This window comes from Mesoplodon bidens (assembly GCF_964165515.1).
Source record: "Mesoplodon bidens genome assembly, chromosome: X".
Classification (NCBI taxonomy): domain Eukaryota; kingdom Metazoa; phylum Chordata; class Mammalia; order Artiodactyla; family Ziphiidae; genus Mesoplodon; species Mesoplodon bidens.
Window position 1 is genome coordinate 141,248,085 of NC_138163.1, and position 17,948 is coordinate 141,266,032.

At 46.4% G+C, this 17,948-nt stretch overlaps 1 protein-coding gene across 1 annotated transcript in view; it reads right to left on the reverse strand.

Moving 5' to 3' along the window:
* Positions 1 to 9,285: 9,285 nt before the first annotated feature.
* Positions 9,286 to 17,948, reverse strand: part of LOC308608665 (CD99 antigen-like) — a 28,143-nt gene continuing 19,480 nt past the window's right edge. Inside the window, exons 6-10 of the mRNA XM_081221961.1 lie at positions 17,246 to 17,290; positions 14,167 to 14,211; positions 12,059 to 12,172; positions 11,049 to 11,105; positions 9,286 to 9,782 (exon numbers count right to left, since the gene is read on the reverse strand). Coding sequence (XP_081078087.1) covers positions 9,757 to 9,782; positions 11,049 to 11,105; positions 12,059 to 12,172; positions 14,167 to 14,211; positions 17,246 to 17,290 — 287 coding nt within the window. The 3' untranslated portion in view covers positions 9,286 to 9,756. The remainder of the gene's footprint in view (positions 9,783 to 11,048; positions 11,106 to 12,058; positions 12,173 to 14,166; positions 14,212 to 17,245; positions 17,291 to 17,948) is intronic.

Here is a 17,948-nt window from a genome sequence, read left to right on the forward strand (position 1 = left end):
AGCCCGAGAGGCGTGTGACTGCACGCTGAAAGGCGTCCTGGGGAGCCCGCCTCCCTGCGCTATGCTGCCAATCAGCCTCAGGATGCTGGGCAAACAGGTGGCTGCCCCGCACCAATGGGTGTCCTGGGCTTTGGGTAGCTGGCACACCTGCCTGGCAGGTCTGCTTCCCGCGGACATGGGAGATGCACCAGGATCAAAGGCGTCAACCCTGGGTGCAGGCAGGACACTCCCTGCCCGGGGTCCTTCCCCAGAACCCTTCTGCAGGGCGACGCCAACGCCAGACCCAGCAGAGCGCCAAGGCAACGATCAGAGCATAGACCCATGTTTAATCTCTGCTTCTGCGACTTGAAGACCCTGTACCTTTAAAGAGACGTGCTGTATCCGTGGACCTCAGTTTCTTTGTAGGTGGCCGGACAGTTAGTCTGGCTGAGGATGCTGGGGCCAGAGAAGCAACTTTCACCTGGCCCTCTCTCCGTGTTTTCCACCTGAGCTGTGTAAGAAGTGGTTGCATATAGGCTTCTAGAAAAGAACCCCTCTGTGTGGAGGGAAGCATTTTGTTTCCAATTGCATACACCTGAGTTACACCTTTCAGATAGAAATTATATTATATATGATATATATTACTTATATATAAATGTATAAATTTTACATACATCTCTATATATATATTACAGTACAATCTGATGCAAACTATCGTATATAGAATGGATCAACAGGGGATGCACACAGAACAGCACACAGAACTATACACAGAACTATAGTCAATACCCTGTGATACACTGTCACAGAAAAGAATATGAAAAATAACGTGTACATGTGTAACTGAGTCACTTTCCTGTACAGCAGAAATTAAACACAACATTGTAAATCAATGATACTTCAGTAAAATTTTTAAAAATAAAAAAAAAGAACTGGTTGGAAGCACCAGATTTATTTTATTTTTTATTTTTTAAACTTTTATTGGAGTATAGTAGACTTACAATGGTGTGTTAGTTTCAGGTGTACAGCAAAGTGAACCTGTTATACATATACATATATCCACTCTTTCTTTTTTTTTAAGATTCCTTTCCCGCATAGACCATTACAGAGTATTGAGTAGAGTTCCCTGTGCTATACAGTAGGTTCTTTTATTTTTAAATTTTTTTACATCTTTATTGGAGTATAATTGTTTTACATTGTTGTGTTACTTTCTGCTGTATAACAGAGTGAATCAGCTATACGTATACATATATCCCCATATCTCCTCCCTCTTGCATCTCCCTCCCACCCTCCCTATCCCACCCCTCTAGGTGGTCACAAAGCACCGAGCTGATGTCCCTGTGCTATGCAGCAGTGGAAGCACCGGATTTATAAATTCCAGAGTTTCCAGCTCCACAGTGTGGGACATCAGATGAGCTTGTGCATTCATTCAACAAACATTTGACGCACAGCTGTTTTGAGTCAGAGAGGCAGGCTAGATGCCGGCTGTGTGGAGACAGAGAAAGAAAAGTTGTTTACAAAGAGGAGCAGAGAGTTGCAGTGTAATGTTCGGTAATATGGGGGAGCACACCAAGGCCGGGGGGCTCCTGGGAGGCTCTGCACCTAGCTTGTGTCCTAGAGGCTTCTGGGGAGGGTTGTAGCCTCACACTGATTTGATTTGATTTGATTTGATTTTCTCTTCTCTTATTTTATACCAGCATATGTGATCTTAGTTCCCAGACCAGGGATTGAAACTGCACCTCCTGCCCTAAACACTGGACAGCCAGGGAAGTCCCACCTCATGGTGAATTTAGAGGCTGGGTAGGAAGGGAAGAGGAGGGGAGGGATGGAGAGTGGAGGCTGAGGAAGTGGTGGGGCAAAGGCACATTGTAGAAAGGGGGGACCCAGGGCTTCTGTGGGACCACCTCTAGGGGGTGCTGAGCACATCGCCCAGTGGTGTGGACCAAATGCTCGTGTCCCTCCAACACATCATCTGTTGAAGCCATAACCCCCAATGGGATGGTGTTAGAGGGTGGTGTCTTTGGGGAGTGATTAGGGTTAAATAAGGCCATGAGGGTGGGGCTCCCATGATGGGATTAGCGTCCTTGTAAAAAGAGACACCAGACAACTCTCCACCCAGTGAGGACACAGGGAGGAGACAGCCGGCCGTCTACATGCCCAGGAGAGAGGCCTCAGGAGGGACCAGCCCTGCCCACACCTGGATCTCAGACTCCAGCCTCCAGGACTGGGAGAGATACATGTCTGCTGTTTAAGCTGCTCTGTTTGGGGTATTTATTTTGGCAGCCCAAGCTCACTAATGCAGCCCCAAACTGAAGCACAGAGAGGGCAACGTATAAACCGTCTTCCACCTGCTATTTCACTCTCCCTGATGCCCGGGTGCCATGATCTGAGGGCTACAGTGGGGCTTAAGACACCAGTTCTGGCCATAAGGAGTCAAGGTTCCCTTGACAACAAAGACACAAGGATTAAAAACAAACAAACAGGCCACGGAGCAACTAAGCCCACGCACTGCAACTATGGAAGCCCGCGCACATAGATCCCGTGCTCCGCAACGAGAAGCCACCACAATGAGAAGCCCGCGCACTGCAATGAAAAGCAGCCCCCGCTCGCCGCAACTAGAGAAAGCCCGTGCACAGCAACGAAGACCCAACGCAGCCAAACATAAATAATAAATACATAAATTTAAAAAACAAGCAAACAAACAGAAAACACCTTAACTGCCATGAAGGGCGATCATTCAAGTAAGTCTATGTGCTTTGGGAACCCCAGACTCAAGACCCTCAAATATTGGAGTTGAGGCGTGAAGAGTGAACACAAAGTTGCTGCGGGAGAAGGCAGGGAGGACATTCCGGGTGTGAACGTCCTGAGTCTGGGTTGGGGCTGGGTCCCCTGGGAATGAAGTGACAATACATCAGGGCTTGATTTTGCTACTTCCATGTGCAACTGAAGATCTGTGTTCTGCAGGTGGCAGGGAAGGGAGGTACCGTTGCGCTTTGAATCAGTGGGGGACAGAGACGGGTTCCTTATGTGAAGATAAACCCACTAGGGGTCTTGGAGGTGGTTATAGATTGGGGCAAATCTCTTTTTTTTCAATTGAAGTAGAGTTGATTTACAATGTTGTGTTAGTTTCAGGTATACAGCAGAGTGATTCACTTATACATATACATATTCTTTTTCAGATTCTTTTCCATTCTACATTATTACAACGTGGTTTTTTTTTACATCTTTATTGGAGTATAATTGCTTAACAATGGTGTGTTAGTTTCTGCTTTATAACATAATGAATCACTTATACATATACATATGTTTCCATATCCCCTCCCTCTTGCGTCTCCCTCCCACCCTCCCTATCCCACCCCTCCAGGCGGTCACAAAGCACCCAGCTGATCTCCCTGTGCTATGCGGCTGCTTCCCACTAGCTATCTGCCTTACGTCTGGTAGTGTATATATGTCCATGCCGCTCTTTCGCTTTGTCACAGCTTACCCTTCCCCCTCCCCATATCCTCAAGTCCATTCTCTAGTAGGTCTGTGTCTTTATTCCTGTCTTACCCCTAGGTTCTTCATGACATTTTTTTTTCTTAAATTCCATATATATGTGTCAGCATACAGTATTTGTCTTTCTCTTTCTGACTTACTTCACTCTGTATGACAGACTCTAGGTCCATCCACCTCATTACAAATAGCTCAATTTCGTTTCTTTTTATGGCTGAGTAATATTCCATTGTATATATGTGCCACATCTTCTTTATCCATTCATCAGATGATGGACACTTAGGTTGTTTCCATCTCCGGGCTATTGTAAATAGGGCTGCTATGAACATTTTGCTACATGACTCTTTTTGAATTATGGCTTTCTCAGGGTGTATGCCCAGTAGTGGGATTGCTGCGTCATATGGTAGTTCTATTTGTGGTTTTTTAAGGAACCTCCATACAGTTCTCCATAGTGGCTGTACCAATTCACATTCCCACCAGCAGTGCAAGAGTGCTCCCTTTTTTCCACACCCTCTCCAGCATTTGTTTCTAGATTTTTTCATGATGGCCATTCTGACTGGTGTGAGATGATATCTCATTGTAGTTTTGATTTGCATTTCTCTAATGATTAAAGATGTTGAGATATTTGAATATAGTTCCCGGTGCTATACAGTAGGTCCTTGTCGCTGACCTGCAGAAAAAAAATGCATTTTCTGTAAGAGCAATTCTGGGAACACAAAACTGGGCTGTCCGGCAGCCACGGAGATGCAGAGAATGATGAAGAATTGAAAGTCAAAGCAGAGGTAGCATACAAGAAGACTACTGCAGTCACCGTGTTTCATTACCCCGGAAGAACTACTCAACCGCTCACGAAGAGGGTCCCGGGTGTGATTTGGAATAATTAACTGCTCAGCCCCCTCCAAGACCCTGCGATGCAATTCAAAGAGATCTACAGATGTTGCTTTCAAGCTCCATTTGATTTTGGAAAATGTTCCCCTTTGTTGTTTCATTTGGATTTTGTTCCACCAAAAACCAGCAAAAATGGTGAACGTACATTACTTAAGTTGGAGGCCTTTTGCTGTAACTTTCAAATTCTCTAAACCTTCACTTGAAACATGGTCTGGTGACTGAGGCCAGTGATGATTCCTAATTTCACCCAGTTTGTTATTATTATTTTCTGCCCTAAGGCTTGTGACAGGGCCTCATGTATCCATATACCTGTTGTATATGTAAGGGTTATATGTACATGTAACATATAAGGTTATATGTATATGTAAGGGGTAACCCTTACAAGCTACCCACCTCTAAGCAGTGGGGAAGAATAAAAGGTTAACATTTGCAGAAGGCTTTGAATCTCTCTGATACACGGAATAAGTGCATGAGAAAGAAAAAAAATTTATCCAGGTTGGGAAAGCAGTTTTTAAATACCCAGACAGGCTGGTTTGATGCCAAACAGACCTAAAAGGAGAAACGAATCTTGACATTTTCTGCATTTGGGGAGCATCTAAAAATGTGCATATATTTTTCTTGATCATCTGGTGTTTTGGGTTTTTTTCCTTTTACCTGTTTATAAAGCTCAGTCACTTAGATGGATCATTTTGATGCACACAGGTGCATGTGCGTGTGTGTGTGTGTGTGTGTGTAGGAAAACACTCTAAGGAAAACTGCGTGTAAAATCCTAAACTGTCCGTACAGCCGTCAAGGAGAGCAGATGATGTGGTTGGAAAGGGGCTTCCTTCCAAGTTCCCCGTCCATAAAAATGAATGAAGCTCAGACACAGGATACAAAATGCATGAACTTCAAAAACTGTATGCTCAGTGAGAGAAGCCAGGCAGAAAAGAGCACATCGTGTGTGATTCTTTTTATATGAAATGTCCAGAACCAGCAAGCCCATAGAGACAGAAAGCATATTGGTCGTTGCCAGGGGTTGGGGGGAAGGGGAGGGGGGAGGTTATGTGTTGAACTGTGCCCCCCCCGCAACAAAATCATAGTTTGGAGTCCTAACTTGCAATACCTCAGACAGTGACTTGTGTTGGGAACGAGGTCACTGTAGATGGGATTAGTTCAGACAAGGCTGCAGTAGAGCCAGGTGGGATGTAATCCAAAATGACTCACCTCCTTATACTAAGGGGGAAAACTGGCCATGACTGTCTCCCCGTGTGACGATAAAGGTAGAGATTGCAGTGATGAATCTATAAGCCAAGGAACATCAAAATGGGCAGCCAGCACAAGAAGCTGAGAGAGAGACTGGAACAGATTCTCCCGTAGACCCTCCAGAAAGGAACCAGCCCTGCCCACACCTTGATCTTGGACTTCTGTTCTCCAGAACTGCAAGAAAACACATTTCTGTCGTTTAAGCTCCCCTCCCCACATCTGTGGTGCTTTGTCACAGCAGCCCCAGGACACTCGTCCAGGGAGTCGCCTGATGAGTTTCCTCTGGGGTTCATAAAAATATCCTGGAACCAGATAGAGGCCGTGGTTGCACAACATGGTGAAACCATCAGACGTGAGACAAACAGGGCTGTTCTTGCTTCGAGGTTGGCCCTTGGCAGCAGACAACGTGGCAGGGAAACCTCCACCGTCCTGCCCTACCTGAGGTTGGGGAAGACCCACATTGTTCAAGGGGTGTCATCGGCCCCATAAAAGTTGGGTGAAAGGAGAAAAAGCAAGGAGAACAAAAAGTGTCTGCTCCAACCTCCCCCAGGCTGACAAGGAGGAAGTGCTGGGTCACAGAGAGGAGGGTCACAGGAAGGATGCCCTGGGGCAGGGGATGGCGCTATGTGTGCTGGGAGACGCAGGGGCTTTGTGAGTAGGCAGATCCCCAATGCCTTTCTTTGGACGCCCGCTGGTGAACAGGGGGCAGTGCTTGGGAGCTCCCAGGGGCAGGAAGGGTGAGAAGTGGCTGGTGGGGACACCTCAGGTTAACTTGTTACACCTGGGGCTTGGGGTGTTTCCAGGAAGGTGGGTCGTGAGGATGGACACGGGCCTGGGGTGACATAAAGAGAGGAGACCGATAGCAGGTGGCCTGTGGCCCCGTGGGACCTGCTTGAGGGCAGAGCTGAGGTCCAATCACATGTGGACAAGTGTGCGTCTGGCTGTACCTGGGCATCTCTTAAGCAGAATGACGGATGCAGGGATTCGTTCTCAGGCATGGGTGTGGGAGAGGCAAGCACTGACCTGGGACAGCAGTTGTTGGAAATCCTTGTGGATGCAAAACGGGTGCAAAATAGCCACTACCTGCTCCACCACGCCTGAACCCTGCAAAACGCAGTTTGAAGTACAGGTATTTTATGTATTCAAGCAGGTGTTACCAACCTTTTTCTGTAAAGGATCTGATAGGACAGAAAAAAATAAAGAAATACTTCCTCCCCTGGGAGGTCCAGGAATTTAGTGGATGATGTAAACTGCATTTCAAATCAGTGGGAAAACATGGATTATTCAATAAATGGTTTGGGAATAATGGGATTATCCCGTGGCGGTTTTTAAAAAACTAAATACCAAGGAATCGCTTCCTCATTCCCTTTACAGAAATGCATTCCTAGGTGATCAAATATTTTAATGTAAAAAAACCCCACAAAAGTGTTAGAAGTATGACAGCAAGCCCAGAAACCATTAACTAACTTCACTGTGCAAAAATAATAAAAATGAATGGGGGGAACATATCACTTCAGAGATAAAAGATGAAGGATAGAGTGAAAAAGAGTATTTGCTACTTACTTCACAGTCATATCTTTAATATGCAAAGAGCTCCTACAAATCAATAAGGATAGGACCTATAACACATATAAACATAGGCAAAAGGCACATTCATTTCCCCCAGAAATGGAATGCAAATGGGTCCCCCACACACAGATTCTCAATCTCACTTGTGTTAAGAGAAATGCAATGTAAAAGCAGTTGATTTGCTATCAGTTTTCAACTTAGAGATTGGCACCAATCAGAAAGTTTGCATGGCAGTGAGGAGACAGATCTGACATCGCTGGGCGGTATCATGAATTTGCACAACCTCTATGGGGGATGACTGGGCAGTGTCCATAAAAATTAAATATGCACATGCTTTTTTTCCTCACAAAGCCAACTTCAGGCATTAATGCAACACACACACTTGCAGAGCCACAAAAATGTGCTTACAGAGATATTCATTGCAGCATCTTGACAGCAAAAACTTGGTCACAGCTTAAGTGGGTTAATCAAATCCATTATGACCCAGACTTATAACAAATCCTCCACTGGTATTGTCTCCCTCTGGCCCTTAAATAAAATCTTTATGTCGATTTCAAAGTCTGTTGGACTGTGATTTCTTCATATGGGAGTTCCAAAATGATTTTAAAAAGCAATTGTTGTGCCAAGTATTTAATGATCCAAGCCACATAATTTAAATTCAATTTTTCAAAAGACAGACCTTTGATAAAATCATGTTTATTTTAATGTGAACATGAAATTAAACTGAGTCTACAACAATGTACATTCACCATCCATAAGAAAAGCCTAGATGACATATTTCTTAAATGTATACTTATTTATGAACGAGTCATAATTTCATATCCTTAAAAAAATGCCCATCGTTTCACTCTTCTCTTCTTTAATGAGGCATTTATGCTTATAGTATGATTGCAATGCTTATAAAAATGCCAATGTTATTCAGAGTTACAAAAAGACTTTATGCATTTTTTCTTATTATGAAGCAAGTCAGTGTGCACAATCTGACCTCAAAGGCAACCCATGATGACTCATTGGGGAGAATATGGACGCTCCCTGCGACCTTTGTAACCAGGTGCTCTGAGCCAGTTAGCGAGGGAACCCAAGCATATTGACTAATCTGGCCCTCAGCTCTTGACAACTGGCTGACCCCATCCATTGATGGATGACATTTATTTGTGTTCCATCCTGTAGAATCCAAAATGTCAAGTTCACCACTGTGCACACAGGTCATAGGTATTTGTTGAATGAAGCAATGATGGATATGATAAATAGCCAATCCTTTTTTTTTTTAAGCCATTTCATATACTCAAAAGTTATCATAGTGTCAAAGACAGAACAAGTTGAATAGCCAGATGATGGTCTCCAGCTATACCTTGAGAAAGAAACTCCAAACGCTTTTAGATAATGCAGTGAGGAGAGGTCACAGAAAGGATACGGGCGTGGTGAGGGGTTGAGTCCTCAACCAGCAGGGGCTGGCTCAGATGCCTACCCCTCAATCTACGGGCAGAGTTTCTGAGCTTCAGAAGTGAGAAAGACCCAGAATTCATGACTGATACTTCGTAGCAGCCCTTTCCCAAGTTAGGTGATTTGTGAAGGCAGCCCACGCAGGTGTGCTAACGTCATACCTTTGAACCTGGAGAGGCTGATGTGAAACACACAACAGTTCTTTACACCATCATCCGTGACAAGATTAAGTCTTCCCAGGAAAACGCCACTGCTCTGGATTACCATCCTAAGAGCTTTAGACGAGGCAAGCCTGTGCCACTGGAAACTAATATTTCCATGGAGGGTAGTCTATGGGTGAGGTCCAGCCCATCTGCAACAGCAGGGCTTCTGCACTTCCCGAGATGAACACAAAAATCCAAGCAAAGCCCTTTTGTATAAAAGCAAGCATTCTGGACGCTGTGCGGTGCGTGCGCTGTCCTAAATGGGGGAGATGCTTCTAAAGGTGGAAAAGTCATCGTTTGTTACCAGAAGAGTAGCCATTCTGTTCATTGCAAGATGTTATAAGAGTGAACACTTAGGGTGACCGTCTATCTTACAGCCCCAGAAGAGGGAACAGGGGATCCATCCCACTAGTTTCACAACCTTTTTAAAAAGTCACCCCATGGCAAAACATTAAGTAAAAAGTACTTGGTTTCTAATTTCTTTTTATTAGTTTGGTGTGGAAACAAAAAACAAATCCTAATAAATGGAAGAACTTTTGAGGAAACTCGCTGAAGGCTTACCTCACTCTACAAAAAGGTCAACGTCAGCAGAGGTTCAGACGCATTCAATTTACAGGCAATTTGTAAACAGCCTGGAGTTTCTGTTTGGGGAACTTCAGTGGGGTTGAATGATGGGGACTTGGTCAGTCAGCCTTTCACAGCACACAGTAATTCCCCTCTGGAGGTAAAACTCATCACAAGTCAATCTCACCCACCCAGCACGGTGGTGGTGACGCACCTCAAGGTTAAAACTAGGAATCCCAAGTTGAGCAAAGGCACGGACAAGCCTGGGCTTGTTCCCGGCGGGGCCGCTCCGCTCCGTCCCTGCAGGCGAACTTCGGAGAGGCTCAGCAGGCCAGCTCGGGATTCTGCTATGAATCACTTGGTTGCCGACCTTCTATTTCTCCAGAAGGGTCTGTTGAACTGCAGAGAAGCAAGACACAAGAACAGATTTGAAACAGCATCCCCAGCGGCCCCGACAAGCATGCGGATACCTGCAGGTGGAAAATTCCAGAAGCGGGTGACTCTATTTCTACAAAAGATAGAAGTGTGCTCAAAACTCCCTGCTGACAGAAAGCAAAAACGAAATCTAACTGGTTAGAAAAAAACAATTCAATAAATTTCATACTACGAGGCAACGGTCACTATGAAAAAACGGACACTTCGGGAAAAACAGAAACTAAGAAGAGGCATTCTCTACGAGCGACTTCTCTGAGACGGTAAGAAATGTCTGTAAAGTACAAATTTCAGAATAAATAATTCTGTAAATGAGGGTCCACGGCGTTGGTTCATTTACAACAATGCAGGGCTGAGATTTTCGGATCAGTTCATTTCTGCTTTGGAGGTCTCCTTCGCAAAAAAGGAGAGCTCATGTTATACATCTTTCCCTTATTTGAAAGAGCAATGAGCTAGACACATTCTAAAAGTCCGTATTTTTAGAATTAAAATTATGTTAGCTTTTCACTAAAAACTAATCTCGGGACTTCCCCGGTGGTCCAGTGGTTAAGACTCTGCCTTACAATACAGAAGGCATAGGTTCAATCCCTGGTTGGGGAACTAAGATCCCACATGCCGTGGGGTGTGGCCAAAAACTTAAAAAACAAACAAACCCCAAAACTTAGGTCAATTCCACAGGCATCCTGTGCAATACATGTTGCCTTGCTTGGGCAAAGGAGTGGGTCTCCACATATATACACAAATAAAAGAAAGAAACACACACAGGTGTATAGACACATAATTTGTGTTTTCCTGCCATTTTCAGAAGTGGTTCTAATCACTGAACGTCCCACCTCTGGCCCTGAGAAGTTTCCATAATTTGCACCACCTCCTCTTGGTCCAATTCTCCACCAGGTTGGGAGGATTCTGTAAAAGTGACCACAGCACGTGAAAATGCTGCAAAAGGTGCATCTCAGAAGATGCACGCCGGCCAGCTGCTGACTCCGGCCATGCGGCAATGGGGCGACACATGGAAAATTCTCGTAGCCAACATTTAAAGAGAACTTGAAGCAGACTTAGGTCTCATCAGAAGCCTCAAGCCCCGGAAAGTCTATGTAGCATCTCCCCAGAGAACCCCCTTGAAAACTTCGAGACACAAAGGATCCCATCCAAGAATCTGAGCAGGACAGTGGTGAGAGCAGGTAAAACAGACCCGCGGGGGGCCGGGAGGGGGCCACTCGGGTCACTTCTTACCCGGTGGCTCGGCGTTGGTGCCCTGATGGTTCTCCATGTTGACTTCGGCTTGGTCAGCTGCAAGCAAGAACAGAACGCCCCAGGAGGGTGAATACCGAGACAACGCACCCTGATGGTCACTCTCAAGCTGAATTGGCGTCCCACCTCCTATCCCCATCTGCTGCCCCCAAGCAGAGGACCGCCCTGGTCATCAGGGCATGAAAGGCACCTCGTGGGGTCTGGTTTGTTCTCTCCCATGCTTTTCCAGTCTATCATTTTATTTCCCAACTTCTACTCCAAAAGTTTTCGAACACACATACATCAACGCAGAAAGGACCATGCCGCACCCCGCCGGCCCCCAGAAACGACCTCCCAGCATACGGTGTGAGGCAACAGAATTCAAAATGCACAAACATCGCAACCCACCCCTCGCTGGTTCTCAAAGCAAGACCTAGACAGAGCCTTCCAGAGATGCACAAACATAAACTGTGCTCAAAACAGTAGAACTCACTGACGTCAGGACGAATCCTAAGTAACTTAGCATTTGAGTACAAAGTCCCAAAATGCCCAATGATGGAATTCCGATCTCTGGGCTGGTAACGGTGGCATTCGGCGGTCCATGTAAATAACAATGAATGAATCGAAGAGCTAACATTTCTTCAACACTCACTCTCTGTCCGGCAACCTGTCAAGACTTTCACACGTGACCTTATTGACCTTCACACATGACCTTGCTGACCTTCACAGAAATCCTAACGCGCAGACTATCATCTGTCCTCATTATGGGAACGCCCGCTCCCCCACATGGAATGGTTAGTAACTTGCACAAGCTCACACGGCTAAACGCAGGAGACGCTGGGATCAAAGCCACAAAGTCAGATCCCAGTCTTCTAGCGACTTCAGGACCCCCATCGGCCGCCTTCCACGTGTTTCATGCCAACCTGAGTTCTACTTTTTAGTTTTTTTAAAAGAAAGCACGGTTTTCAAAGTAGCAAGGCCCCATGGAAAGGACGCGGTGGTGAATGCCTTACCATTCTCTCTGAAGCACAGCTTCTTCTTCTGGTAGGCGATGAAGCTGGAGATGGCTCCGGCCACGGCGACCGCGACGGCACCGACGATCCCAGGCACCACCCCCGGGGAGTCGGCTGTGGGAGGAAGCACAGGGCACCATGACAGGCAAACTCATAACCCTCGCGGACGCACCACGGGGCCGGGGGCTGGCGGCCCTGCCCGGAGGAAGAGGATGGGGCTGAGGCCTGAGAGGCGGGGCCCCAGGTAACCACGGAGGGACCGTCACTCCAGAGCCACGTCGGAATTCATTTTACTACGCGAGCTGTTTCTAATCCAAGAACTGGCTCCCAGTGGGATGTCAAACCCCACCTCTTCCCCACCCCTAGGACCAGCTCAGCTGTCCTCCCAGCTCAGTGAGGAAGCTCTCAGATGGGTGACAAATCCACAGTGGAAGGGGGCCGAGCGGGGACCATTCAGAGGCCGTGTGACCTCAAGCAGCCAGATGCCCGGCTCTTCATGTACCTTCTGAAAAATCAAAGTCACCGACCTCTTCGTTACTCTCATGTGCTCTACGGTGATGGGGTTTCCAGCCACCATCAAGAATTCTAAAACTACCTGCATCCGTCCCACATCTACAGCTGTTTCCTGACACGGCAGGTGCACAAGACATCCTCCCCCATGAATAAAAAGAAGGATGGTGTGATGGATGGTTCATCGTATGTGTCAGGTGGACTGGCCAGGGCCTGCCTAGGCAGCTGGGAACACTTTATTTCTGGATGTGTCCATGTGGCCGTCTCCAGAAAAAAATAACATTCGAACCCGTTAGCCTGGGTAAAGCAACTTGCCCTCACTAACATGGACAGGCATCGTTCAATCCATTGAGGGTCTGATTAGATCAAAAAGGGACAATTTGCTCTCTGCCTGAGCTGGAACATCTATCTTCTCCCGCCCTTGGACATTGGTGCTCCTGCTTCTTGGGATTTTGGACTGAGACTGGGACCTACGCCATTCGCTGTCCTGGTTCTCGGTGTTTTGCATTGGGACTGACTGGCCACTTCCCTGAGTGTCCGGCGTGCAGACAGCAGATCGAGGCCCTTCTCAGCCTCTGTAACTATGTGGGCCAACTCCTTATAATACGTGTCTTTCTACTCATCTCTATGCGTCCTAGTGGTCCCATTTCTCTGGAGGACCCTGGGTAATATGGATGGCGTTCCTTCTTAGGGCACTTTGGGAGGGCGACTGAACTTAAAATACAGATCCCGTCGGTACCAGGTAGACCTCATGCTAGTGCACTTCACGGATACTGTGTGGTTTTTTTCTTTTTTCCGGTACGTGGGCCTCCCACTGTTGTGGCCTCTCCCGTTGCGGAGCACAGGCTGCGGACACGCAGGCTCAGCGGCCATGGCTCACGGGCCCAGCCGCTCCACGGCATGTGGGATCTTCCCAGACCGGGGCACAAACCCGCGTCCCCTGCATCGGCAGGTGGACCCTCAACCACTGCGCCACCAGGGGAGCCCTGTTTTTTTTTTTTTTTTTAACAAATTGAAGGTCTGTGGCCACCCTATGCCAGGCAAGTCTATCGGTGCCATTTTTCCAACAGCATTTGCCCACCTCATGTCTTTGTATCATATTTTGGAAATTCTTCTAATATTTCAAGTTTTTCATTATGATTCTATTTGTGACGGTATCCGTGATCTCTGATGTTACTCCTATGACTCGCTGAAGGCTCAGAGGATGGTGAGCATTTATTAGCAATAGAAAGTTTTATAAATGTAGGCCTGTACATGGTGTTTTTTTCTTAGCCATAATGCCACTGCACACTGAACAGACTACAGTGTAGTGTACACATCACTTTTAGATGCGCTGGGGAACCATACAATTCGTGTGACTTGCTGTATTGCGATATCCGCTTGATTGCGGTGGCCTGGACCTGCATCCCCAGCATCTCCGGGGTCTGCCTGTGTGTCCACTGAGCCCGCTTGGAACGTGTGTCCAGAGAACCATTCTCCACTGCAGTATATTTCAGATGACGCTGCAAATACTAAAGGTGAGGCTAGGACCACTGACTCCTGCTTTCCTCAACAGTACACGTGAGGAACCCAGGACATCAGGAACCAGGGGAACGTACCCTGCTCCGTCTCGCCATGCTTCTGGTTTCCATCACCACCGCCTCCTGCAAGAGAGGAACAAGGCTTGGTGACAAACGGTGCTGGGAACACATTCGGTAACCGAAAAGTCGTACCAAGGACCAGCTCCTCTGACCTTGGGTTGTGAAGTTTCCTTAAGAGAAATGACCATGGGACTGATGAGGCCATTAGTATCAGGGTGTCCCTTTCCACAGCTGGGAGGGGCTGTCCTCGTTCTGCGGGCAGTGTCACCTGTCTGGCTCCCGTGTCCCTGAAATCCAGGCTTGGCACCTGACTCAACCCCCTGGCCCCATGGTGGGCTCTAGGGGAGACCCACCGAGTCCTCAAAGTCCCCCAGGGATTCGGGGAGAAACCCAGCAAGGGCCTCAGAGCCCACCTGAGACCCTTGCGTGGCTATAGGGTCATCCCAGGCACCCTCCTGTTGACTCTCAGGCCCCCCGGTCTCACTAGGGGTGGATGTCGGCCATGTGCTATCCATGGACCCACCACCTCTGGGTATGGTCTTCATTCGTGCTTTCTCCGGGGCTAAGGGATACCACTTCACCACCCCCTCTACTTTTTCCACATTTAATGCCAATGGATACTCGATGTTTTTGTTGTTGTTTGTCTCATTTTGTTTTTTCTTTTTGCCCATACTATGCAGCTTGTGAATCTTAGTTCCCCGACTAGGGACTGAACCTGCACCCTTGGCAGTGAAAGCAAACAGTCCTAACCACTGGACCGTCAGGCAATTCCTGATACTCAGTGTTAAGCTGATGCTTGTACAATGATTAGTGCACAAACCAGGAACCCACCCAGTGGACTGTACACTTGTGAGAGTGCCTTTAGCTTTGTTTAATGTCAGCCAGTCACTCCCAGTGTGTCTTTACAGTATAGTCACACAGGCACTGCATGTTACATGGCTATGGAGCAACACTGCCTGCTACAAAGGAGGGGCTGCATGTTACACAGCTACAGAGCCAACGTACAGCCTGTTACATTCAGTGGGTAAGAGCACGTTACACGGGTATCAAACTAGAATCCAGCCTGTTACACTCCTCAAAGTGGGGCGATCTTGTACAGCACCTAGAGATGTAAATTTAAACGGAAAACCAATTTAGAAGGTAGACAGCTAGCCACTGTAGACATGACTTTGGGGACCAGGGTAGAAGGGGTTTACTCTGAAAGGTACGTGAGCTCAAGAGGGGAAGTAGGGGCATTCCCGGTAGAAGGCAAATGAGATGACAAAAAAGCATGTCACCGTTAGGGCGTGACTGACATAAACAGACTTATAATCCTTTGGGGGCTGGTTCATCCATTGATGTCAATCAGTGGCACTCCATCAAGCAAGGATTCAAAGCAAAAATGTTTCCGGTGACATTTAAGGCAGGCCAGTGAGAAACGAACCCAGCCATCTCTTACATGGTCCTGTTACCAGTGGGACCATCAACGATCCCAGCCATTCTCGAAAGCCATTTAGCAGCCCATGAAGGGTTGTAAAAGTGGGAACTCCTTTCAGAAACCCTACTTCTTAGAAACCACCTTAAGGGAACCATAGGGAGGACATCCAATATCAAAGCATAAAGATACGTACGAGAAACGGGTGCAGAATCTAAAAAGCACAACAAACTAGTGAAAATAACAAAAAAGAAGCAGCCTCACAGATATAGAGAACAAACTAGTGGTTCCCAGTGGGGAGAGGGAAGGGGGAGGGGCAAGATAGGGGGAGGGGATTAAGAGGTACAAACTACTATATATAAAAGCAATAAGCTACAAGGATAGATTGCACAACACAGGGAATAGAGCCAATATCTTATAATAACTGTAAGTGGAGTACAACCTAGAAAAATACTGGATCACGACATCATACACCTGAAACTTATACACTACTGTACATCAACAATACCTCAAAAAAAAGTACTAAGGAGTATCAGGCAGTTAACTAATAAAAATGTCATTTTTCTATTTTAAAAAAAAGAAACTGGTATAACCTAAATGCTTAAAAAGAGAAGGGAGAATGAACAGATTTTACATGCAGGGGGAAGAGCACGGGTCAGGGTGGGTATGGGGGGAGCCATCAGAGCATGAAAGTCCCTCCCCAAGGATGTCAGAGCCATGGGTCTCCTCCTGGGAAATCTTCACATCATCTTATTATTATTATTCACCATTTATGCTCAATTCTCCAAGAAATAAACAAGAACCAGAGCTCGACGGCAGAGTTAGAAATAAAAGATTTCCCAAATTGGGGGCTGGAGCCAGGGTTTTCTACCTGGCGGGGAAGCTGGAGTTAACTGCCATGGAAGGAGCTTCCCTGCAGGTGGAGGTCCCGAGGCTCTGCGTTTGTAGCCCTACTAGGAGGCTGTGGGCCAAGAGTGACACCCAAATTCAAGGCTGACGCCCAAGCTTTCCCCACCTCCTGAGGGTGACCCAAAGGAATCCTGGTGGAGGAGATCTTTACCTTGTGTCTGGCTATGCGTTATATATTACATACACATATACTAGACCTAATACTTATTTTAGATTACATAAGCATAATAGATGAATATAGTAAAAATATATTTATATGTAACATACGTATACACTATCATTTACACATACATAAATACATAAAAATGACTATATATTTCATAAGTTATAACTATTCTAAGCATATATTAATTTTATACTTATTTATTTATTATATTTAAATACTGCTTTGGCCTCCACATTGACCTAAGAGTTTAAAGACAGAGGCGGAAAAAGGACCTACTGTAGAGCACAGGGAACTCTGCTCAATATTCTATAATAACCTGTACAGGAAAAGAATTTGAAAAAGAATAGACACATGTCTATGTAAAACTGAGTCACTTTGCTGTACACCCGAAACTAACACAACATTGTTAGTCAGCTATACTCCAATATAAAATAAAAAACTGAGGGACTTCGCTGGCGGTCCAGTGGTTAGCACTCTGCCCTTCCACTGCAGGAGGGCGCGGGTTCAATCCCCGGTCAGGGAACTAAGATCCCACATGCCGCACGGCGCAGCCAAAAGATTAAAAAAAAAAGAAAGAAAGAAAGACAAAACAAGAAGGGGAACCCTACCTCCACCTGAAGTCGCATCAGTAAGGTCCAAATCCGAAAAGTCATCTAGAAGGAAAAAGACAGCAACATCTGTCATGTCAGAACTGTCGGGAGTGTCTTGATGTCTTGGGGTGAAGGGAAACACATCAGAATCAAAAGCAGACCTGGGGGGTGGGGAACCCCATAAAGGTACTACTCTATGGAAGGAATCTTTCAAAGATACAATTACTGGACATGCCCAGTAGCGCAGTGGTTAAGAATCTGCCTGCCAATGCAGGCGACATGGGTTTGATCCCTGGTCTGGGAAGATGCCGCATACCGCAGAGCAACTAAGCCCGTGCACCACGACTACCGAGCCTGCGCACCTAAAGCCCGTGAGCCACAACTACTGAGCCCACATGCCACAACTACTGAAGCCCGCGTGCCTAGAGCCCATGCTCCGCAACAAGAGAAGCCACCGCAAAGAGAAGCACGTGCACTGCAACGAAGAGTAGCCCCCGCTCTCTGCAACTAGAGAAAGCCTGTGCCCAGCAACAAAGACCCAACGCAGCCAAAAGTAAATAAATGAATTAAATAATTTATTTATTAAAAAAAGAAAAAAGAAATAAAACCGTAAGAAAGCATATGAAGATGGCTTCAATTTGCTTTGCAACTAATACTTTTAAATAGCAGAGAAACATAACATTTTCTAAATTAGGGATTAGTTATGATAGTATATAACTGC